Raw genomic sequence first — 24,338 nt, 5'->3', positions numbered from 1 at the left:
CCCTCTCTGTGGCCAGGATGTGTCACTGTGGCTGGTGATTGGCCTCTTGCCTGGCCAGGTGACAGCAGATGGCTGCCCTTTTGTTTATTTTGGCTGGCCCATCAGTTAATTTGTTTGCTGGTTCTTTAATAAATGTGTCTTTCTTTAAACTACCACTGGTTTGTCATCTTGTGTTGGACCTCACTTGAAGGGGGGGGGTCATAGCATGGGCCTTTGCCAGTTCACTTTGAATTGCATTGTTTCCTTATGCCAAGATGCAGTTAATTAAGTCTCCTCTCTAGAATTGTTTTCACCCACACCAAGCTCTAAAGCTAGAAGCAGATTTTTCCAATGTTTTCTTCTGAGTGGGTTGATTTTATGCCAGTTTGGGGTTGTAGTATCTAGTCTTTACAGCATGCATGCCAGTTTTAATAGTGCAATTAATATGCTATCTTGATCCAATTTTGAGTCATTTGACATACTTTCACCCCCAAAAGTAGAATGGTGTCACATTTTCTGAAGGCTGACTGTCTAGATTTACAAAATACTTTTGTCTTAACACATACAGTACAGACCAAAAGTTTGGACACACCTTCTCATTCAAAGAGTTTTCTTTATTTTCATGACTATGAAAATTGTAGATTCACACTGAAGGCATCAAAACTATGAATTAACACGTGGAATTATATACTTAACAAAAAAGTGTGAAACAACTGAAAATATGTCTTATATTCTAGGTTCTTCAAAGTAGCCACCTTTTGCTTTGATTACTGCTTCGCACACTCTTGGCATTCTCTTGATGAGCTTCAAGAGGTAGTCACCTGAAATGGTCTTCCAACAGTCTTGAAGGAGTTCCCAGAGATGCTTAGCACTTGTTGGCCCTTTTGCCTTCACTCTGCGGTCCAGCTCACCCCAACCATCTCGATTGGGTTCAGGTCCGGTGACTGTGGAGGCCAGGTCATCTGGCGCAGCACCCCATCACTCTCCTTCTTGGTCAAATAGCCCTTACACAGCCTGGAGGTGTGTTTGGGGTCATTGTCCTGTTGAAAAATAAATGATGGTCCAACTAAACGCAAACCGGATGGAATAGCATGCCGCTGCAAGATGCTGTGGTAGCCATGCTGGTTCAGTATGCCTTCAATTTTGAATAAATCCCCAACAGTGTCACCAGCAAAGCACCCCCACACCATCACACCTCCTCCCCCATGCTTCACGGTGGGAACCAGGCATGTAGAGTCCATCCGTTCACCTTTTCTGCGTCGCACAAAGACACGGTGGTTGGAACCAAAGATCTCAAATTTGGACTCATCAGACCAAAGCACAGATTTCCACTGGTCTAATGTCCATTCCTTGTGTTCTTTAGCCCAAACAAGTCTCTTCTGCTTGTTGCCTGTCCTTAGCAGTGGTTTCCTAGCAGCTATTCTACCATGAAGGCCTGATTCACACAGTCTCCTCTTAACAGTTGTTCTAGAGATGTGTCTGCTGCTAGAACTCTGTGTGGCATTGACCTGGTCTCTAATCTGAGCTGCTGTTAACCTGCGATTTCTGAGGCTGGTGACTCGGATGAACTTATCCTCCGCAGCAGAGGTGACTCTTGGTCTTCCTTTCCTGGGGCGGTCCTCGTGAGCCAGTTTCTTTGTAGCGCTTGATGGTTTTTGCGACTGCACTTGGGGACACTTTCAAAGTTTTCCCAATTTTTCGGACTGACTGACCTTCATTTCCTAAAGTAATGATGGCCACTTGTTTTTCTTTACTTAGCTGCTTTTTTCTTGCCATAATACAAATTCTAACAGTCTATTCAGTAGGACTATCAGCTGTGTATCCACCTGACTTCTGCACAACACAACTGATGGTCCCAACCCCATTTATAAGGCAAGAAATCCCACTTATTAAACCTGACAGGGCACACCTGTGAAGTGAAAACCATTTCAGGTGACTGCCTCTTGAAGCTCATCAAGAGAATGCAGAGTGTGTGCAAAGCAGTAATCAGAGCAAAAGGTGGCTACTTTGAAGAAACTAGAATATAAGGCGTATTTTCAGTTGTTTTACACTTTTTTGTTAAGTACATATTTCCACATGTGTTAATTCATAGTTTTGATGCCTTCAGTGTGAATCTACAATGTCAATAGTCATGAAAAGAAAGGAAACTCATTGAATGAGAAGGTGTGTCCAAACTTTTGGTCTGTACTGCACATGATTACTTTCTGTTTGACTCCCACTGATAAAAAAGCCCAGGGTAATTAGGAGTTGTTACAATGTCTTGTTTTTGTGGTAAAAATCTTCTGTTATAATCATCACACTCATCAAATTAGCTGAGATGTGAGAACATAACATCATTAAAAAGTGAGGGGCCACCTTTAAATCAAATGTTGGCTTGTTTAATCTGTCTGATCCTCAGCCACAACAGTGGTTGTTGATCTATTGTACAGTCTGGTATGCTTTAAAGTTGAGTTTCAGGTCCAGTTATGACACAATGAAGCTGTACCAGCTCCTTTTCTCTCTGTGAGCCTTTTATGTGAGTGCTGCTTTAACAATGAGGCAGGGTGTGGTCACCTGCGCAGGTGTATTCATGCATTCTCATACTCTCCCTGGATCACTGCAGGACTCACTCCATAACTAGTATCTTCCCACCAAGGTGCAGCTTGTTGACTGAGGCTGCTTAAATTGTGGATGTAAGACTTTTCTTCAGAAAAGATTAGTTCACATTGTGAGGTAAGGTGAACTGTCTGGATATTATCTGCAGATTTTCTTGTTAATAGCAGATTTTCACAGAAGCTACATTTTACTGGACCCATTTCCCTAGCAGCAGTTGGATCATCTTGCTGTTTCTACCTCCGCCCTGAACATTACCTACATTCTATTTAAGATATGGAGCGTCTGAAGTTAGTCCTGCAGTACTTCCAGTCCAACTCTGAGTCTATCTCCAATGGGATCTGTATCATCCTGGCCTTGGTCAGTGTCAAGCTCTACACCAGCTTTGACTTTAACTGCCCGTGCCTTCCTCAGTACAACAAACTGTACTCTCTGGGAGTGATGATCGTCCCGCCCATCATACTGTTCTTCCTGGGGGTCCTGGTTAACCGACATACAGGCGTCATGATGGATGAGTGGATGAGACCCATTGGGAACAGATCCAAAAATCCTGCTGTGGTTAAGTGAGTCAAAGATTTTACTGACTGTTTCATAGAAGCACATAAAGAATAATCAATCATCATCTTTTTTGGATTACACTATAAGTATAGTACCTGTCGTGATCAATGGGAATTGCAGGTGAAGGAGTATAGCCTATAAGTATTGACCCTTTGCACGTGACGTCACGTTCCACTCGCGCGAGATACGGACGCCATGACGGACGGCAAAAGAACACTGGACTCAATAGAAAGACAAGGAGGCTCGTTATTGTTCCTGACATTTTGTGGTTTTCTATTGGTTTTAACTTAACTTTATGTTGTTAAAATGGGTATTTCCTGCTGTGCCGTGCAGTGTACCAACAGACAAGGCTGCAAACCTGATCTAGCCTTTTACAGAATTCCCTTTGAGAAGGACAGAAGACAGCTATGGATAGCTGCAATTTATCGCAAGGGCTGGCAGCCCTCAAAATACTTGAGGATCTGCAGCGAGCATTTTGTACAAGGTAAGTTTCATATTAAAACGTTATCAAAGTTATGTTAGAGTCAGTCAAAACAAATTCAATGTAGTTAGCTCACGTAGCTACCGTTAGCTAATAAACTCAAGTAGGGTTTGTTTACTAGCCTACTAGCGATGCTAGCTGGCTAGTCCTTCTCAGGACTGTTTGTATTAGCTGGCACCCCCAGTAGTAGGCCTATAGAACATCTGATCTAGGACCACCAGCTAATACAAACAGAGTCCTGAGAAGGACTAGCCAGCTAGCATCGCTAGTAGGCTAGTAAACAAACCCTACTTGAGTTTATTAGCTAACGGTAGCTACGTGAGCTAACTACATTGAATTTGTTTTGACTGACTCTAACATAACTTTGATAACGTTTTAATATGAAACTTACCTTGTACAAAATGCTCGCTGCAGATCCTCGAGTATTTTGAGGGCTGCCAGCCCTTGCGATTAATTGCAGCTATCCATAGCCGTCTTCTGTCCTTCTCAAAGGGAATTCTGTAAAAGGCTAGATCAGGTTTGCAGCCTTGTCTGTTGGTACACTGCATGGCACAGCAGGAAATACCCATTTTAACAACAAACCACAAAATGTCAGGAACAATAACGAGCCTCCTTGTCTTTCTATTGAGTCCAGTGTTCTTTTGCCGCCCGTCATGGCATCGCCTCCCGCGTCACGTGACGTGACGTGTCTGCAACGGGTTAATAGTATGTATTAGTCGGACTCACTGGATGTAAACTGTTTGTATAAAGCCTGTCAAGCCTATTTCAGGACACTCTTCTCCCTAACACTATCTGCATGTTACTGTTTTCAAACTCCTTGTTAATACATGAAAAACCGACAACAAAACCCAAGCTAACAACCTACATACAGAAAATGGCAAGCTACCCTAACACCAACCTCACTGCTAATGGTATGAACATAAATAAAACTAGCTGCTATTCCTCTTTCCTTTGCAGGGATTTAGCCACTTTATTGATAGAGCTTGCCTCTCCACATATAAAACGATATATACACTGTAACACCAGTATATACAACACATATATGTTACAGTGTTGCCCTCAGTTAGCAGGGGACTGTGACAGACCTAAATTTAATGTTTCAGGGTGAAGCTGTATAGTGTGAGGTCCTATGTCTTCCTGCAGGTACCTGTTCTCCGCCATGATCCAGAGAGCCCTGTTGGCACCGATGGTGTGGATCCTGGTCACGTTGTTGGATGGAAAGATATTCATTTGTGCCTTCAGTGTTAGTGTAGACCCTGCACTCTTCTCAGGTATCTACAAACATAAAGAAAGAAGAAATACATATTCAATGAGTGTTCTTACTACAGTCTACATATGGCACAGTAATAGTCTGTATGATGGATCATGTGTTTCGTCAGGTTTGCCCAACAATACAGGTCTGGATGTGATTAAAATCATGGCCAAAGTGCCCTGCAAGGAGGATATCATCTTCAGGAACAGCTCTTTCCGCAAAGCAGTCTCTCGTTATATTCGCTGCTATTCACAAGTAAGCTGTTGCAACCTCAGCATGCATGCACATACAAAACACAAAAACATCTATCAAAGTTTACCCACTTTCTGCTTCAACTCTAACCAATTGTACTTACTCTAGATGTTTGTGTGCATGTATGTATGTATATATGAACAATTCGCATAAGCTTTAAAATGCTTATGGTGACAAAAGTTTCATGATTAATCAATTCTGCAATAATCGATAGGTTGAACTGCAGCTCAAGAAATACAAAATACTCCTAAAAAGACAAGGTCCAGGAATGATGTATTTATTCACTGCATTGCTGTCAGTTTCACAGAATTTGACATGAACTGAGATGAAACAATGAAAAAAAATAAATAAATAAATAAAGGAGGAAGGATACAACTCACTAAATTATTTTCCATAGAATATTTTATTTATATTTCCATAAATGACCATAGGTTTACACCACAAGGAGTCTCAAAGTAGTGACTCTGGTAAGTCAAACTGTCAGCTCTATTTGTTTAAATCATGACATTGATGACATATTTAAATGCTGTACCTACAATCTGTGATTTCTCTTAATGGTTCAACTTCTATTCTACACGAAATCTCATGTAAATCAGTATCATGTCAGTTTGCTGCTGCAGACAAATCAGCTGAGCAGACATTTCCCCCTCAAACAACATTAATAAATAGAAAACATTAAGAGGCAAAACAGAAAAAGAATGAAGACATTCATTATTTACATGTCAGATATTTAGACTGTCAGGCTTCACATCTGTACACGTTTTATTAAGAGTCCTCACATCTAACTTACCGGATGTGGATGTGTTGGTTAATACTTAAATAATTATATCAGTCCAATGTTAATATGCAGTAGACTACAACTATGATATATTATATGCAATTTATAATATGAATGTATTTAGTCTCTGACTACTAAATGTCACCATCAGCCACATGTTTTCTGTTAATAGAATAAACCTTTAATATCAGACAAATAAAATCTAAATATCCACAATTCAGCAAAAATGGGTTAAACTGATTATATTAAGTCAAAATACTGTAAAAAATGATTGTTCAAGCAAATCTACGCTCAACCACAACTACTGTGTAAGTTTTGTCCATCAACTGCTGTTAGAAGGTTAGAAGAAACCCTAACCCTAACCTTTACTGCATTGTGCTAAAACTACAGATGAACAATTTTATGGTGTCTTCACACCAAACACGAAGCCAATTTTCGCCTTCAGTGTTTACTCCCCGTCCACAAGCTTCTGGTCGTCCTCTGGCTGAATTTTTAACCACTCCTTCTGACAGAATCGTGAAAGCCATCCGTTTACCACTTTAGATATGTGTTTGGAACCATTGTTCTTTTGGAACACCAAACTGCACCCAAGACCCAATCTTCTGGCTGATGATTTAAGGTTTTCCTGAAGAATTTGGAGATAATCCTCCTTCTTTATTATTCCATTTACTTTCTTTAGAGCAGCAGAACAGAACAGCCCCACAGCATAATACTACTGTGGCGAGACGAAGGCTTTAAATGCCAATATGGTTACTCAACAATGTCACCTTGGGAATTGCACCCAAAGAACTAATTACTGGTCAGAAACACAGGTTCGTTCCACTCAGGCGGCAAGACACGTGGTTCCCAGTTTACAAAAAAAGACTTTATTTAAATATATATTTTAACAACAATTATCATTCATTCAAAAAGAACAATGTAAAGGGGAGCCTAATCAGGGGCTGAGGCCTACTGGTGGGGAGAGAGCTAGTGGGAGGGAATGGGCTTTATAAAAAATAACTGAATTAAAGAAGAAAATGGTCACCCAGACACACGTGGCAGTCACACACTGTGATATAACCGAAATCCAAGAAGGCACAACAGACAAGGAGGGACACCACCACCCATGTCACCAGTACCACCACCAGCCTGCAGCCACTGAGAAGGGGGAAAAAGAGAGAAATTACAATGGAATTAATTCATCCAAAATGTACAACAACAAAATATACAACTTAAAGCAAGGGACAGTTAATAATATAAGCTAAACACAATTGCCTAAACAAAAGCAATGTACTAAATCAAAATGATAACAAAATAAAGAAAACAAATCAAATGATCCAAAAATAAAGGGATTAAGTCTTCAATCATTCAATTAAAAAGGGAGAGGAGTAAACAGTTTAAGAACGTGGTGTCGGCAGTCCACCACACAAATCGGCTGTAGACAAAAAGCCACGGAGCAGCGCCACCAGGCAGCACAGAGCCGCAGAAAGAGGCAGCATTAAATAGACTACAGCAGGAGACAAAGTCCAACCACGCTGGCCGCAGAGTTAACGTCCGACAAAGCAGCCGAAACACAGCCGATAACACAGCAGCGGAGATAAAACAGAGACAAAGTCCAACCACGCCGGCTGCAAAGTTAACGTCCGACAAAGCAGCCGAAACACAGCCAATAACACAGCAGCGGAGATAAAACAGAGACAAAGCAGCAGCAGTCCCACTCAGCTGGTGTGGCTCACGTATTCACTACCGGTGGATTTCGGCCAGCTGATGAGCGTTCCTAACAATAAACATAAAATTAGCATGGCTAAGCTACATTTACAGAGGTTGTTGAGCGCTAGATTTAACATAGCATACCTGTTTTTAAGAGTCAAACCCTGCACAGGTAGAGGGAGAGAGAGACCGACACAGCTGCAGACATCTACCTGTGACCACACTAGCATTAGCTACAGGATAGCATTCGGTCTATCGCAGAGAGAGAGAGGACACTTACCACCGCCAAAGAGAACCAGAACCAAACGGAGCACGGAGCACTTGGTCACTGCTCTGCAGTGAAAACACACAGGCTTTAAGAATGAGGACAGGGAGTGATACAAATTGAAGCAGCAGCGCAGAGCATTACCTGCACGGGCAAACACCTCTGACCCGGAAGTGATGTGTCAGTGAGAGCACAGGAAGGAGGGCCGTACTTATGTACTGCCGCCCTAGTGATCAGCTGTGTGCAATCACTGCCGCAAGACAACCCCATTTCTATGCTGCTACATTCTACCCCCCCTTCTTGCATCGTCGTCCCAACGATGGATGAATCAAGGAAAGTGCTACAAGTTAGCTCCAAGGTCTAAAAAGAGCAGAAACTGCATTAGATACAAAAGCGGGAGGATTAGCAGGTCCCACCTCTCCGACTGGCCGTGGAAGATGGTGAACATCAGAGTGGTGGCCGGCAGTTGACCGTACAGTCCGGCGTCGGGCCTCATGGCTGGGGCCAGAACAGTCGGCTGGAGGAACCGCCAGAAATGCCGATGCTCCAGTAGGTGGAGTCATCGATGAGCTACACCCAGGAGAACCTGGGTCAGATAGTACTGGCACTTGGGATGAGGGCATAGCAGAAGGGCGCACAGAGGGTGGTTGTCTAAGAACCAGCAAGTCATACTCTAATGAATACTCATCCACAGAGGGTGGCTCTTCCACAGATGAGTTATGGGAAGGGGCACAACCAGGAGTGTCCACTCCAACCACTGCCTTCAGCATGGTGCGGTGGACTCTCTTGACCTTGGTCGGGTCATCTACTGGCACAATGGCGTACACTGAGCCACCTTCCCTAGGTGCTCTTGACACTCGATACCTCACAGAGCTCCACCGATCCCGGGTCTTATGGGGCCCCCTTGCACTGAAGTCACGCAAGAATACCAACTGACCTTCACTCAGCGGCAGGTCCTTAACATGCCTGTCATGGGTCTGCTTTCTGCGGTCAGCCGCATGTTGCAAGCACTCCCTTGCACTTTCAAATGCCACTTTTAGCCGAGCCTGGTGCTCTTGAACCCACTCGTGAACAGTTCCACTAACAGGTCTCTCAATTCTACCCAACAGGAAGTCCACTGGCAGCCTAGGTTCCTGGCCAAACATCAGGAGGAAGGGGGATTCTCCAGTGGCCTGATGGGGAGTTGTGTTATAACAGTAAAGTACCTGGGGCAAACATGAGTTCCAGTCCCTCTTTCGAGACACAGGCAGTGTACGCAGCAGATTGTGGAGGGTTCTGTTGAACCGCTCACACTGACCATTTCCAGCTGGATGGTATGGGGTAGTGCGTGTTTTTACAACACTGTACAAGCTGCAAAGCTGTTGGATGAGAGAGCTTTCAAAATTACGGCCCTGGTTGGAATGTAACCGAGCAGGGATGCCAAACTTGTAAAACCATTCGGTCACCAGAACCTTAGCCACGGTGGGGGCATGTTGATCTCGGGTGGGGACAGCTATTGTGTATTTACTGGAAACATCTGTCATCACCAAGATGTTCTCCACACCATTATGGGCGGGCTCTAGAGTGGTGTAATCAATAGCCAGGACTTCATTGGGACGTGACGCCAACAGATGCCCCATGTAGCTACGAGCTGCTGGGTGAACATCTTTAGCAACTTGACACATGTCTGACACCATTGAGCCATATCAGAAGACATGCCAGGCCAGTAGCACCGAGACCGAAGGAGCGCCAATGTCCGCTCCACTCCCTGATGCCCATGCTCCTGGTGGACTTGGGTCAGAACCTTGCTTATCAGCGCACCAGGCAGCAACAGCTGAAGCACAGCCTCAGCACCATCAGAGCGGAACACCTGGCGATAAAGGATTTCATCCTTCTCAACCAGACGGTCCCTCTGTCGAAGCAGAGACAGCGTGGACTGGGACAGCCGTGCCCGCTCTTCATGGCTGGGCCGCTGCTTTTGCTCCCAAAACTCCAACAGTTCCTGGATAACAGGGTCAGCCTGTTGAAAGGCACAAATCTCTGGGGAGGTGTGTTGTGGCAAGGCTGCAATGGCAGCTTGGGTTACTTCAGCCTTCCTCAACCCTAACGCTTCCTGCAAAGACTGAGGTATGGCAGTACCAGGGAGCATCGCTTCCACATCCAGAGGACCAGGTGGATGCTGACGAGAGAGGGCGTCAGCATTTTGGTTACTCCTCCCTGACCGATACTTAATCTCAAAGTCAAACGAGGCAAGCTGGGCTGCCCATCACTGCTCAGTAGCAGCCAATTTAGCAGAGGACAAGTGGCTAAGGGGATTGTTGTCAGTATAGACAACACACTTATTACCCAACAAGTACTCTCTAAATTTCTCAGTCATGGCCCACTTAAGAGCCAAAAACTCGAGCTTCATGGAACTGTAGTTCACCATGTTCCTTTCTGTGGGTCTCAAGCCTCGACTAGCGTAAGCTACCAGTCTCACCTTTCCTGCTTGCTCTTGAGAGAGCACTGCACCCAAACCACCATGGCTCGCATCAACCTCAAGAATGAAAGGGAGGGAAAAATCTGCATAGGCTAGCACTGGCGAAGTGCTGAGCCTAGTTTTCAATGCTGGAAAGCTCTGTTGGCACTCATCAGTCCAACACCTGATAACCCCACGCTCAAACTTCTTACCAGTCTTAGCGCGACCAAACTCAGCCACAGCCTTGTGCAGGGGCGCTGCCAGCTTAGCAAAGCCTTCCACAAAACGCCGGTAATAACTGGCGAAACCAAGAAAAGACCACAACTCTGAGACGGTAGTGGGAATCGGCCAATTAGCTACCACTTCAATTTTACTTGGTTCGGTGGAGACACCCTCACCAGAAATCACATGGCCCAGGTAATGCACCTCCTTCTGAAAGAAGAAGCATTTGCTGAGCTTGGCCTTGAGGCCCTCAGTTTGAAGTCTGCTTAGCACTACTTTTAACCTCTCCAGATGTTGTTCCACTATTGATGAAAACACAACAATATCATCAAGGTACAACAAGAGAGACTGACACTGTTGATCCCCAAAAATACGCTGCATTAACCTCTGAAAGGTACTGGGGGCATTGCAGAGCCCAAAGGGCATCCTGTTCCATTCAAATAGGCCAAATGGTGTACAGAAGGCTGCCTTTGCCCGGTCTGCTTCCGCAACTGGTACCTGGTTGTAACAACTGGCCAGGTCCAGGGTAGAGAACCAGCAGGCACCAGACAAAGCATCCAGGGACTCCTCTATGCGTGGCAGAGGAAAGGCATCTTTCCTGGTTTTGCTATTAAGCTGTCTGTAGTCAACGCACATGCGCAGACTACCATCCTTTTTCCTCACCAACACAATGGGGGATGCATAAGGACTGCTGCTCTGCCGGATTACCTGTGATGAGAGCAGCTGGTTGATGTGCTCCTTTACCACCTCATATTCTGAGGGTGGAATACGCCTATAGCGTTGTCTGACCGGAACATCATCAACCAGGGGGATGTCATGGGAGATAAGGTTCGTACAACCCAAGTCTCCATCGTGAGCTGAAAAGACTGAGGTGTACTGCTCAAGCAGAGACCTCACCTGACCTTGCTGGTCAGCAGACAGTGATGACTAGGTAAACGGTAGTAACTGGACCGAATAAAAACAAAAGTTTCTGTGCCTCATTTCGGTGCCGCACTTGACGGCACCGACGTCGCACGTGTTGCGTGTGTCAGCACCGAGCAGCGTCACTGACATCATCAGTGACGCTGCTCGGTGCCACTGATGAGATGGTGAGAGGATCAACAAGATGCCGAAAGGAAGACGGTCAAAAGTCGGGCTTCATTACACACCTAAGAATGGAGACTCCGCGATCTGTAATAAATGCCGCAAAACAATTGCTTGCAAGGGGGGGTAACACCTCAAATTTGATGAAACACCTGGCGACACACGGCGTGTACTTAAAAGCCGAACTGTGCACCGTGTTTGACAAACTCTGCGACCCAGTACCAAGCACATCCACGGCCGCTGCTGCTCCCGCCAGTGTTGCGCCTCCCGGACCCAGACTTCGTGAAGAGAGCCCCAGTCCTGCTGCCAGTGTGATGGACATCACAGATGACGATGACAGCAGCATTTCTTCTTCGGGTAGCCTAAGTAACGCCGTAATTTAAAGTAGCAATAAATAATAATAAAGTAATGCCAACGAAGTTTTAAGATGGAGCTCCTCATTAATCTCCATTATTATATTTTTCGATACAATATTGTTGTATCTGATATTATGTAAATTGTGTGACTTTTATTTAATAATAGTTTATTTTTATGTTGTATTTATAATGTTTTAAGTTAATTGTTTTCAATTTGGCTCTGGAAATAAAAGGGCATTGTTTTTTTGACGAAGTGTGTGCATTTTTAGGTTTTTAAGTACCGGTTCATGTACTGTTTAAGCACCGGAACCGTTTAAAAAATACTGAGTAGTAACCAGTATCGGAAAAAACCCAACCGATACCCAACCCTAGTGATGACAGGTCCATCTCTCCCACCTGCTGGGGTGCAGTAGGGGGAACTGTATGGGAGGACATGGTCGCTATTCCTGATGGCACCTCAGTGACTCCTGAGGGAAGGCTGACAACATTGACAGTGTCCAATGTGCCAACAACTGTGCGGGGGTGTAACACTGCCTCAACGGAGCCTACATTTACAACTGGTATGTAAGCTGTGCCCCGGATCACTCGAACCAGGGCAGGGGATGCAAGCAAGCCACTAGGCAAACCAGAGTCCAGGGGCTCAAACAACACTGTGGAGCCAGAGAATTGTTCAGAACATGTGGCTGCCACGATCTTCATGACACCACCAGAAATCCGCCATGCCTTCTTACCCATGACCTTTACCCTTCCTGGACTGTCCTGTGGGACCTTCGCACAATAGGCCCCGGGGCCCTAGAAACACAGGGCTGAGAGAACAAAGCCAAACCATGCTGCCCAAAGAGCTCTTGGTAGCATTTACGGATAACATTCATCCCCAGGACCCCAGGCACTTGGGCAGGCACACCACCAGGGGGGTCTCTTACAACCAGCACCCCACAGTGGGGCATCAATTTGCCACAAAGTTGTACCTCTAGCTCCAAGTAGCCAATATAAGGGATTGCCAGGCCATTAGCGGCTCTGAGCTGCAGCCAGTGACATGATCGGAGGCGCTCCCGGCCCCAAGGCTCAAAATGCTGGCGGAAAAAGCTCTCAGAAATAGTAGACACCATGGACCCAGTATCCACCAAACAAGGGACCTTCACTCCACCCATGTCCACATCTAAATGGGTACACGAAGAAATCAACTCAGAAACCTCTAAGCTACTTGGTAAAGCTTGTGAGCCTGTAGCAGCCCCACCCAAGCTGTGGCTCTGCAGCTCGGTGGGCACTAGTTTTCCAATGCAGAAGCAAAACGAGACTGCCTACCAGGATTAGATGGGGGCTGTGAATGGAATTGTGAGCGAGGAGGAGCATGCACTCTACACTCCCTCACAAAATGACCAGGCTGATTGCAGCGCCTGCATAGCATGGGGCTGGTACGAGGTAGACGACTGTGCTGCTAGGAGCTCTGCAACAGAGCAATGCTTGCAGTGAGCTGATTGAGCTGCTCTTGCTGACACAGTAGCATCTCCCTCATCTCATCCATCTCAGACACAGGGGGTGAAGAGACAGCTCCCTGATGGTTACCTTGGACACCATACTGGACACCCAACACTGAGGGGACAGAATGACTGCGGCCCCTCACACCGCCGGGTAGACCTTCAAGCTCCCACTGAATCGCCTTTGCTCTAACCGCAAGCAAGGTGTCATTGGGCTGTCAATGCACCAACTGCTTCAACTCACGACGCAGGGAGCTATCCAACACATGCTCGACAAACTGTTACAGGGACACTGGAAGTAGAAGGGGCAGTAGGTGGCACAAAAGAGGTAGACGGTAAAACACTAGGGCCAACCTGTTCCTGTCATAAGTGCTCATCATCAGCCTTTAACTGTACAATCAAATCTCCAAGTTCCTGTAACTCTCCCTCCATGGCTACAATGAAACTCAAACCACCCCCCAAGCCTAATCTGCTATACCAAATCTCACCAGAACTGGCACGAAGATCCACTGGAAACCACTGCTGCTTTGTCTCTTTAAGTCCTTCCTGGTGCCTACAAGAAAAACAACATTAGTGCACTAGTAAAAAAAACAACAACCCAACAAACAAAACAAAGAAACAAAACAAAACACCAGGAACACACACGTCTTTGCCTTTATAAGAGTATATCCTGCCGACAACGCGTGGCGAGACGAAGGCTTTAAATGCCAATATGGTTACTCAACAACGCCACCTTGGGAATTGCACCCAAAGAATTAATTACTGGTCAGAAACACAGGTTCGTTCCACTCAGGCGGCAAGACACGTGGTTCCCAGTTTACAAAAAAATACTTTATTTAAATATATATTTTAACAACAATTATCATTCATTCAAAAATGTAAAGGGGAGCCTAATCAGGGGCTGAGGCCTACTGGTGGGGAGAGAGCTAGTGGGAGGGAAGGGGCTTCATAAAAAATAACTGAATTAAAGAAGAAAATGGTCACCCAGGCACACGTGGCAGTCATACACTGTGATATAACCGAAATCCAAGAAGGCACAACACACAAGGAGGGACACCACCACCCATGTCACCAGCACCACCACCAGCCTGCAGCCACTGAGAAGGGGGAAAAAGAGAGAAATTACAATGGAATTAATTAATCCAAAATGTACAACAACAAATTATACAACTTAAAGCAAGGGACAGTTAATAATATAACTAAGCTAAACACAATTGCCTAAACAAAAGCAATGTACTTAATCAAAATGATAGCAAAATAAAGAAAACAAATAAAATGATCCAAAAATAAAGGGATTAAGTCTTCAATCATTCAATTAAAAAGGGAGAGGAGTAAACAGTTTGTAATAACTTCAAGTCATAAGAATGAGCTTGATCGAAAGTTTCAGTTTAACTGAGAGTTTTTATTTCCATGTCTAAAGGCCCTTTCACACCGCCGACGTATTTCTCGTGCGAATAATTCGCGCGTCAATATTTTTTTCAAACCCCGGTTTTCAACACGAGTCCTTTCACACCGACCGCGAATGTGTCGCGGCGAAAATGCGACATTATTTTTTTTCGTAGCGAGGTCGATTTTTCTGAGCTTTTGCCCGGCGACTAAACGCATCAACCAATCATGTAGCGTGAAAAGGAGGTACGTCACAACCCCAACGTCACAACACTGTGAGAACAATGGCGGACCTACTAATAACCTGCGTCTCTCATCACCCTGTTTTATTTGACAAGGGACACAAAAGTTACAAGGACAATGCATTAAAGGATAATGTGTGGCAAAGCATCGCCGAACATCTTGGCTATCAAGGTCCCGGCTCGAAGGAGCCAACAAGACAACATCGTCCGCGAAAAAAAGAGATGAAATCCAGTGGCTCCCGAACCGGATCCCCTCCGGCCCATGACTGCGCCTAGAAATTCTGTCCAAAAAAGTAATGAACAGAACCGGTGATAAAGGGCAGCCCTGCCGGAGTCCAACATGTACCGGGAGCAGGTCTGACTTACTGCCGGCAATGCAAACCAGACTCCTGCTCCGGTCGTACAGGGACCGTACAGCCGTTAGCAGAGGGCCCCCGACCCCGTACTCCCGAAGTACCCCCCACAGGACGCCACGAGGGACCCGGTCGAATGCCTTCTCCAAGTCCACAAAACACATGTGGACTGGTTGGGCAAACTCACATGAACCCTCGAGCACCCTGCAGAGGGTGTAGAGCTGGTCCAGCGTTCCACGGCCAGGACGAAAACCGCATTGTTCCTCCTGAATCCGAGGTTCGACTATCGGCCGAATTCTCCTCTCCAGCACTCTGGAATAGACTTTACCAGGGAGGCTGAGGAGTGTGATTCCCCGGTAGTTGGAACACACCCTCCGGTCCCCCTTTTTGAAGAGAGGGACCACCACCCCAGTCTGCCAGTCCAGAGGCACTGTCCCCGACTGCCACGCGATGTTGCAGATATAATGTAATGTAATATAATATAATATAATATAATATAATATAATGCTGTGTCTCTCGTAATGTTTTCGACGGAGCTCTGCCCCGTTTGAAAGGAGAAGGAAGCCGGTGTCAAAAAAAAAAAAAAAACCCCAGGGAAAACCCTGATAATAATATATAATACAATATAATATGGCATAGCCTACACACTATAGTATTTTAGCTACAGCTTTGTACCTTACCTCAGACACACTGCCAGACGCTGCTCGGGATCAGCAGGGTCCCGGTAATTAGTGGTCTGCTTCCTCAGGTGCGGTGCTAGGAGCCCCAGAAGCATCTCAAATTGTCGCACAGACATCCAAAAATATGTCCGGAACCGGCCATGATAAAGCTTGAGCTCTTGGACAAGGCAATGGAACTCCCCATCTCTTTCTCTGGCTTGTAGGAGTGGATGGACCCCAAATCTCCTCTTTTTTTTGTAGGTGAGGAGGCGGAGGACAAGCTCATCGTCACTTGATGATGTTGCTGAATCCGTCATCTTCTGAATGATCTTTGGTTTATAATTGTCGCATCTGTCGCTTATTCGCGTCGCCACCGGTGTGAATGGTTTTGATGCGAAATATTCGCCGCCGAATATTTCGTGTCGTTTATTCGTTACGTCCGCGGTGTGAAAGGACCTTAACTCCCGTCTCTACAGTGGCTACTTCACTTCCAGTAACTGTTACTATCTTGCTTGACAATGTTGCTTAGTTACGTTGCTCTAAGCGGCCAGTTTGAGTGCCTTTCCCTTTAATGCTAATGAGCTACTGCGTGTGCCGCCCACCTCTTCCTGCCGGGCGGAAGACGTGAGGACGGCATCGCGTGACCAAGGCAACGAGCGATACACAGCAACTTTCAATAAAGTTGAAAAAAAACAAAAACAAAACCCCCCCAACAACGAGCAATACACAGCGCGACGCAACTTTTCTGTGTCCGTGCCTGCATATAACTGATTGTAGCACAGCAGACATGTAGCAGGTAACCCCTGTCTCCGGCTCCAAAACAAAGTAGTGATTGCTTTTGTAGCAGCATAGACATGGGGTTGTCTGGCGGCAGTAATTGCACACAGCTGATCACTAGGGCAGCAGTACATAAGTACGACCCTCCTTCCTGTGCTCTCACTAACACATCACTTCCGGGTCAGAGGTGGTTGCCCGTGCAGGTAATGCTCTGCGCTGCTGTTTCGCTTTACATCACTCAGTGTCCTGATGTTTAAAGCTTGTGTGTGTGTGTGGTTTCAATGCAGAGCAGCGACCGAGTGCTCTGTGCTCCGTGCTCCATGCTCCGTTTGGTTCTGGTTCTCTCTGGCAGTAGTAAGTGTCCTCTCTCTCCGCGTTAGACCAAGTGCTATCCAGTGGCTAATGCTAGTGTGGTCACAGGTAGATTTCTGCAGCTGTGTGGGTCTCTCTCTCCCTCTTTCGGTGCAGGGTTTGACGCTAAAAACAGGTATGCTATTTTAAAGCTAGCGCTCAACAAACCTCTGTAATTGTAGCCTAGCCATGCTAATTTTATGTTTATCGTCAGGAGCCTTCATCAGCTGGCCAAAGTCCACCGGTGGTGAATACGTGAGCCACCACCAGCTGATTGAGACTGCTGCTGCTTTGTCTCTGTTTTATCTCCGCTGCTGTGTTATCGGCCGTGTTTCGGCTGCTTTGTTGGACGTTAACTCTGCGGCCGGCGTGGTTGGACTTTGTCTCCTGCTGCAGTCTCTTTAATTCTGCCTCATTCTGCGGCTCTGTGCTGCCTGGTGGCGCTGCTCCATGGCTTTTTGTCTACAGCCGATTTGTGTGGTGGACTGCCGACACCACGTTCTTAAACTGTTTATTCCTCTCCCTTTTTAATTGAATGATTGAAGACTTAATCCCTTTATTTTGGATCATTTAATTCGTTTTCTTTATTTGTTATTGTTTTGATTAAGTAAATTGATTCTATTTAGGCCATTGTGTTTAGCTTAGATATATTATGAACTGTCCCTTGCTCTAAGTTGTATATTTTGTTATTGTATATTTTGTATTAATTGTTTCGTTTGTAACTTTTTTGTCTTTGTTTTCCTTCTCAGTGGCTGCAGGCTGGTGGTGGTGCTGGTGACGTGGGTGGTGGTGTCTCTCCTTGTGTGCTATGCCTTCTTGGATTTCGGTTATATCACTGTGTGTGACTGCCACGTGTGCCTGGGTGAACCCCCTGTTTTTCTTTAATTCATTTATTTTTGATGAAATCACCTTCCCTTCCACTAGCTCTTTCCCTACCAGTAGGCCTCAGCCCCTGATTAGGCTCCCCTTTACATTGTTCTTTTTGAATGAAAGATAATTGTTATATATTTAAATAAAGTATTTTTTTGTAAACTGGGAACCATGTGTCTTGCCATCTGAGTGGAACGAACCTGTGTTTCTGACCAGTAATTAATTCTTTGGGTGCAATTCCCAAGGTGGCGTTGTTGAGCAACCATATTGGCATTTAAAGCCTCCGTCTCGCCACACTTTACTGCAGATAACGTTTTGGTACTCTCAGGTCTGGTCTCTCATGCCAGCAGCTAACGCTACACGTAGTTAGCTGTAGCGTTAGCTGTGTGTATACCAACACACAGTAAGTCGTACGACTGCCAAGTTACTCATGGGCATCTAACACACTGTCCTTTAGCACAACATGCTAATTAATCAACGTAGCTCACTGGCTGTGAATAACAGACCATTTCATACCGTCTCCTCTGCGTGTTCACGGCGGAACAGCAGCTCACTGGCGGTGAATAACAGACCATTTCATACCATCTCCTCTGCGTGTTCATGGCGGAACAGCAGCTCACCATCCACTAACAACTGAGACAATTTCATACCGTCTCCTCTGCGTGTTCAACGTTGATAACTTCACATGTAGTGTTAGTTCAGCCTCATATTTACATCGACGGTTAGCATTAGCTCATGTGCTAAATGGCCAAAGTAACACAAACTATACAGTTAAATAAATACTTACATCATCTGTGGCGTTGCCAGCGTTATACTGACACTGGTTGCTGAAACAGTCCGGCGTGAAGTGACTGGCACAGACCATAACGCTTTTGCTCACTGAAGCTGGGACGTTTCCCTGATAAATGAAATGTAGCCACTTAGCTCTGATATCCTCTTCGGTAGGGAGGCGATGTAGCGAAACATGAGGATCCGTGCATCCGACGACAGAGCAGCAGTGCTTGGCTTTCGGGTTGTACATGGTAGCGGTCAGGCTGTCGCGTACAAGTAAGTGAGAACGAGAAAATGGCGGATTCTCGTTCAGGTAGCTGGCGTAGTGTGGGAGGAGATACCCAGCACGAGGGCTGGAGTATTCAAATCAAATGGCTTGTTTAGAGACTCAATTCCTGACTCCGGTAGTTTACAAAACATTGACTTAGTGGTCGAAAATCACGCTTAAGGGGTGGGGAGGCACTCTGGATACGAAAATATACATACTAAAGCAAGGAAAAAGTGAGTTTTGCATAATATGTCCCCTTTAACGTCCGACAAAGCAGCCGAAACACAGCCGATAACACAGCAGCGGAGATAAAACAAAGAAAAAGTCCAACCACGCCAGCCGCAGAGTTAACGTCCGACAAAGTAGCCGAAACACAGCAGTGGAGATAAAACAGAGACAAAGCAGCGGCAGTCCCACTCAGCTGGTGTGGCTCACGTATTCACCACCGGTGGATTTCGGCCAGCTGATGAGCGTTCCTAACAATAAACATAAAATTAGCATGGCTAAGCTACATTTACAGAGGTTGTTGAGCGCTAGATTTAACGTAGCATACCTGTTTTTAAGAGTCAAACCCTGCACAGGGAGAGGGAGAGAGAGACCCACATGGCTGCAGACATCTACCTGTGACCACACTAGCATTAGCTACCGGGTAGCATTCGGTCTATCGCAGAGAGAGAGGACACTTACCACCGCCAAAGACAACCAGGACCAAATGGAGCAAGGAGCACTCGGTCGCTGCTCTGCAGTGAAAACACACAGGCTTTAAGCATGAGGACAGGGAGCGATATATAGAAATTGAAGCAGCAGCGCAGAGCATTACCTGCATGGGCAAACACCTCTGACCCTGAAGTGATGTGTCAGTGAGAGCACAGGAAGGAGGGCCGTACTTATGTACTGCCGCCCTAGTGATCAGCTGTGTGCTATCACTGCCGCAAGACAACCCCATTTCTATGCTGCTACACTACCAACACCATGCTTGACAGTAGGTTTGGTATTCTCTCGGTTAAAGGCCTCACCTTCTCTCCTCCAAACATATTGCTACTAATTTCAGTTTTTGTTTTATGTGACCAGAGTTTTCCTCCAGAAGGTTTTTTTCTTTGTCCATGTGATCAGCAGCAAACTTCAGTCCAGCTTTAAGGTGCCATCTGAATCAAGGGCTTCTGTCTTGCACGGCAGCCTCTCGGTTCATGTTGGTGTAAAACACACCTGACTGTGGACACTGACACCTGTCTTCCAGCAGCTTCTAATTCATTGCAGACTTGCTTTTTGGTCTTGACCATCCTGTTTTCTCTCAGCAGGAGGTGATAGTTTGTGTTTTCTTCCTGATCGTGGCAGTGACACAACTGTGCAATGAGCTTTATACTTACAAACAGCTGTTTGTACAGTTGATCTTGGGGACCTGTAACTGCTTTGAAATGGCTCCAAGTGACTTTCCTGAGTTGTTCAAATCAATAATGTGCCCTTTCAGATCAATGCTGAGCTCCTTAGACTTTCCCATTGTAGTGTTTGTGGCTGAGTCTAATGGCTGTATCAAACAAGCCCTATTAAAATGGGCCCAGAAAAGTCATCAGCTGGTATCAATCAGAATCTCTCAGAAGAAGTTAAGAGGTCATGCTACAAAGAACATTTAATTCGCACAACTTTCTATAATCACCTAAATTCATCGTTCAAGTTACTGTATGTAAATTTTTGAGCAAGCAGATTTGGTCACATTTTCAGAAGAATTTCTTTTTAATTTTTTTTCATGACAAAGTAGTTTGTGTTGCACTCATTCATCACAGGAAAATGAGAGTTATAGAAATCATTTGAGCTAAAGACTGCCATGATGTACGTGTTCTTTCCAAATGTAAACTTTTAACCATGACTGAATGTATGTTGTTACGCTTTGTGAAAAGGTTAGGACCCAAATGCAGAAACACACGGGAGGCAGGCAGGATTAAGAAACAAAACGCGCGATTTAATAACTTAAGCTGAAATAACCAAAAAAACAAGAAAACCAAGATTCCAACAAAAACCAATGAGAACAAACACCTCTGACGGAAAACCACTGGCAGATGTCAGCTGGACCAATGATGCGGGAGCTGGGGCACTGGGCGGGCTTGGCTCTGGGGCGAAGACGACCTGGGCAGCAGTGAAGAACAGTAAACCAGGGAGACGGATATCAGGGAGTCAGGATGTGGTCAGGGACCTTGCTTTCTTTGGGGAGGCACCTTGTAGGCTAGATGGGTTCCCCAGAAAGAAGACACTTTGGGCTTGTCTGGGGTGTCTGAATGTGGTTGGGAACCTTGCTTTTTCTGGGGGATGCACCTTGCTGGCTAGACGAGTTCCACAGAAAGGAGACACTTGGGGCCTGTCGCAGGTGTCAACAGTATTAGGCTGTGGACTAGCAGGCCCTGGAGCTGACAGGAGGCTAGCCGGCTAACGGCTACCAGACACTGGAGCAGATTGGAAGCTAGCAGCCTGGTGGCTAGCTGATACTGGAGCTGACAAGAGGCTAGTAGGTGGGTGGCTAGCAGGCACTTTAAGACCCACAAGTGGGACTCACACACGTCCTGAAACAATACTATTTGCTTTATCAGCTCCAGTAATTCGTCTGCTGGGTCCATACTTAGTCAGCTTGTTCCATTGTAACCACCCTGTGTTCTCCTGTGTTCCCTCTACGTCCTCTACCTGTGTTATCCCCCTGAGCCTGTTCCAGTGTCTTTGAGTGTCTTCCTGTGTCACACTGTGGTATGTGTTCTGGTTTTTGTTCCTGGCGTTTTGTTTCTGCTAACTCCTCGAGTTGTACTTTGCTTTTCTTAGTTGGTACTTTGTTTTAGCTTTTGTGTTGCTACTTTGTATTTTTGGAATTTAATCTTCTTGTCTCTTGTTTACTATGTTTTTTGGATTTGTCAGCTTTCTTTAAATAAAGCTTGCTTTTGTTCCTTATCCTCCCTGCCTCCCTTGTGTTTCTGCGTTTGGGCCCTAACCTTTTCACAAAGCGTAACATATGTTGGGTTTTAGTGTGTTTCTCCATACATCCCCTATTAACTTCAATACAGCTGTCATCACAGTCTGGCCCCAAAGCGAAATTCAGTGGTGTAATGAGCCCTCCTTCTTTTTTAGGTTGCTTGTGTAATGGTGAATCATTAATATTCACTGCCCTGCCTCGGCCACACAATTTGCAAAGGTGTTAAGATTTTCCTGACAAAATTTGTAGTCAATCAGGTAAGAGATGTAGGAGGAATTCCTCAAAATACAACACATGCAAATCACCAAAAATGAGCAGAGAACTTCAAAATGGCTGCATAGAACGTTTTTTGTAGATGTAAGTGTGAGAGATTCCTGTTGCCAATAGGTGGTGCTATGACAGTAACAGAATATTGGCATGTCAATGTCTTGAGGCTAGTTCTGTTATGAAACTTCAATTTCCTGTTTCATGGTGCCACATCAGCATTTGCTGTGCCACCACAGCCAGGCCATTCAACGAAAAACTCACAATGTTCACTGTACAGTGTCATCAAGGTCTTAAGTGTGATTGTGCCATGTTTGAGGCAGATTTTGTCATCCAACCAGGAAGAGTACATCACTACTAAAAAAAAAAAGAGATGTAAACACTATGACTGTAACAAAATATTGGCACGTAAATGTGTTCAGGCCGGGACTCTTACCAAATTTGTGAAATTTCGGGCAGGTTCGACCATGTGCAGTGGAATTCGGCAAATTCCACTGCCACACCCTTTAACGAAAACTCTTTTAATAACGCAGTCATTGCAAGGGTGTTCAGATTGACCTGACAAAAGCTGAAGTTGATCTGGTTAAAGCTGTAGGAGGATTTTGTTGAAGTACAATATCTGCAAGTATCAACACTAAATTCAAATTAGCTGACTTCCTGTTAGGTTTAGGCCATGGCAACAAGACCTATTAGAAGGTCAAGGTGCAATACACAAGTGTACCAAATTTCATACAAGTAGGTGAAACTTGCCCTCAGGGATGCTCTTCAAGGGAACAAACCCTGAGAGCACAGCATCGGGCTCTTAATATATTGTACTGGGGATCTACCCTCACTTTCACATTAAATGACAAGCTGTGGCATTTGAGGCTCAGACTGCAGTATTAGTCATTCCTAAAGGAACTGCTGTCATACTAGTCAGCAGATCACTCATCCTCTCCACATGTGGGAGTATCAGCAACAGTTGGTGTTATTGAATTATGGTTGCAGGCTCCTCACAGTCACTGCACCAAATGACTGATAGCTTTTGTTGTCTTTGTGTAGCTAACTTTCCTCGTCCTGTCTAGGCAGTTGGCTGGTCCATCCTCCTCTTCCTGATTGTACTAGGAGCAATGGGACGCCTAATCAAGCCCTGTTTTGACGACCACGCCACCTTCCTGCAGACTCGTTACTGGAGCAACTACCTCGATGTGGAACAGAAGCTCTTCGATGAAACCTGTGTCCTGCATGCCCGTGATTTTGCCCGCAAATGTGTGGTGCAGTTCTTTGAAGACATGAGAGAGGATACTGTACTCCATCTTCCCCACCCGCCTTTCATCGCAAACTCCCGAGAGGAATGGGAGGACGAAGAAGAGGATAGACTTCATGGGATATCAAAGCAGGACCAAATGGACCAGTTGCTCAATGAGTGGTACTACAGTAAACCTGAACTGGACGTCACCAGGATTGCCCACAGACCTAGGACGTGTGTGACCTGGGAGGACCGTGATGGGAAGACTTTGTACTCCGATGTCTAGGACACTCAGTAGTGTATAGCTGTAGGATAAATCACGTCATGATTATCGGTTCACTAACATTAAGTTATAGCAACATGTCAGATGCGGGTTACCTCGGTGTAGCAGGAAGCTTTGCTAAAGCTAGACTGATGTCTGCTCTCAAAGCTCCCTTTGCTAATGATTCAAAGCTTTTAATGACATCTTATGATCTTCATGCAGCAAATGGAGCCAGAATAGCTGTCACCACAAGACCTAATTATGAACTTTCGGTCATGTGACAACAGTTGCTTATATATCAGTGAAGACAGTATCCCCAGTCTCTGTTCACAGATGGTCTCTGGTGTCAGATGTGATTGATCTTCTTAACCTTTCTCTGAAAGTCAACCGACTCATTCGTGTTGACCTTTGACCTCTTCTCAGAGGATGCTGTGAGCAGTGTTTATGCTGTGTCTGTTCTTGGTGTCTCTAGCTGTTTCACTGATGTAGTTTTTCCCCAACCCTATCACCACACAGGATGATGATAAGGGAAGCT

The 24,338-nt window shown here is 45.5% G+C and overlaps 1 protein-coding gene across 1 annotated transcript; it reads left to right on the top strand.

Annotated features, from left to right (window-relative positions):
* Nucleotides 1-2,847: 2,847 nt before the first annotated feature.
* calhm3 (calcium homeostasis modulator 3) lies at nucleotides 2,848-23,827 on the top strand (the record flags this gene model as incomplete). Its single annotated transcript, XM_084374754.1, has 4 exons — nucleotides 2,848-3,134; nucleotides 4,754-4,881; nucleotides 4,990-5,117; nucleotides 23,378-23,827. The coding sequence occupies 4 exons, from the start codon at nucleotides 2,848-2,850 to the stop codon at nucleotides 23,825-23,827; spliced, it is 993 nt and encodes a 330-aa protein (XP_084230880.1).
* Between the last annotated feature and the right edge of the window lie 511 nt (nucleotides 23,828-24,338).

The sequence above is a fragment of the Pagrus pagrus genome (genome assembly GCF_965226575.1).
Source record: "Pagrus pagrus genome assembly, chromosome: 15".
Lineage (NCBI taxonomy): Eukaryota > Metazoa > Chordata > Actinopteri > Spariformes > Sparidae > Pagrus > Pagrus pagrus.
Note: the sequence above shows the minus strand (reverse complement) of the source record. Positions and strands in the feature narration are given on the sequence as shown.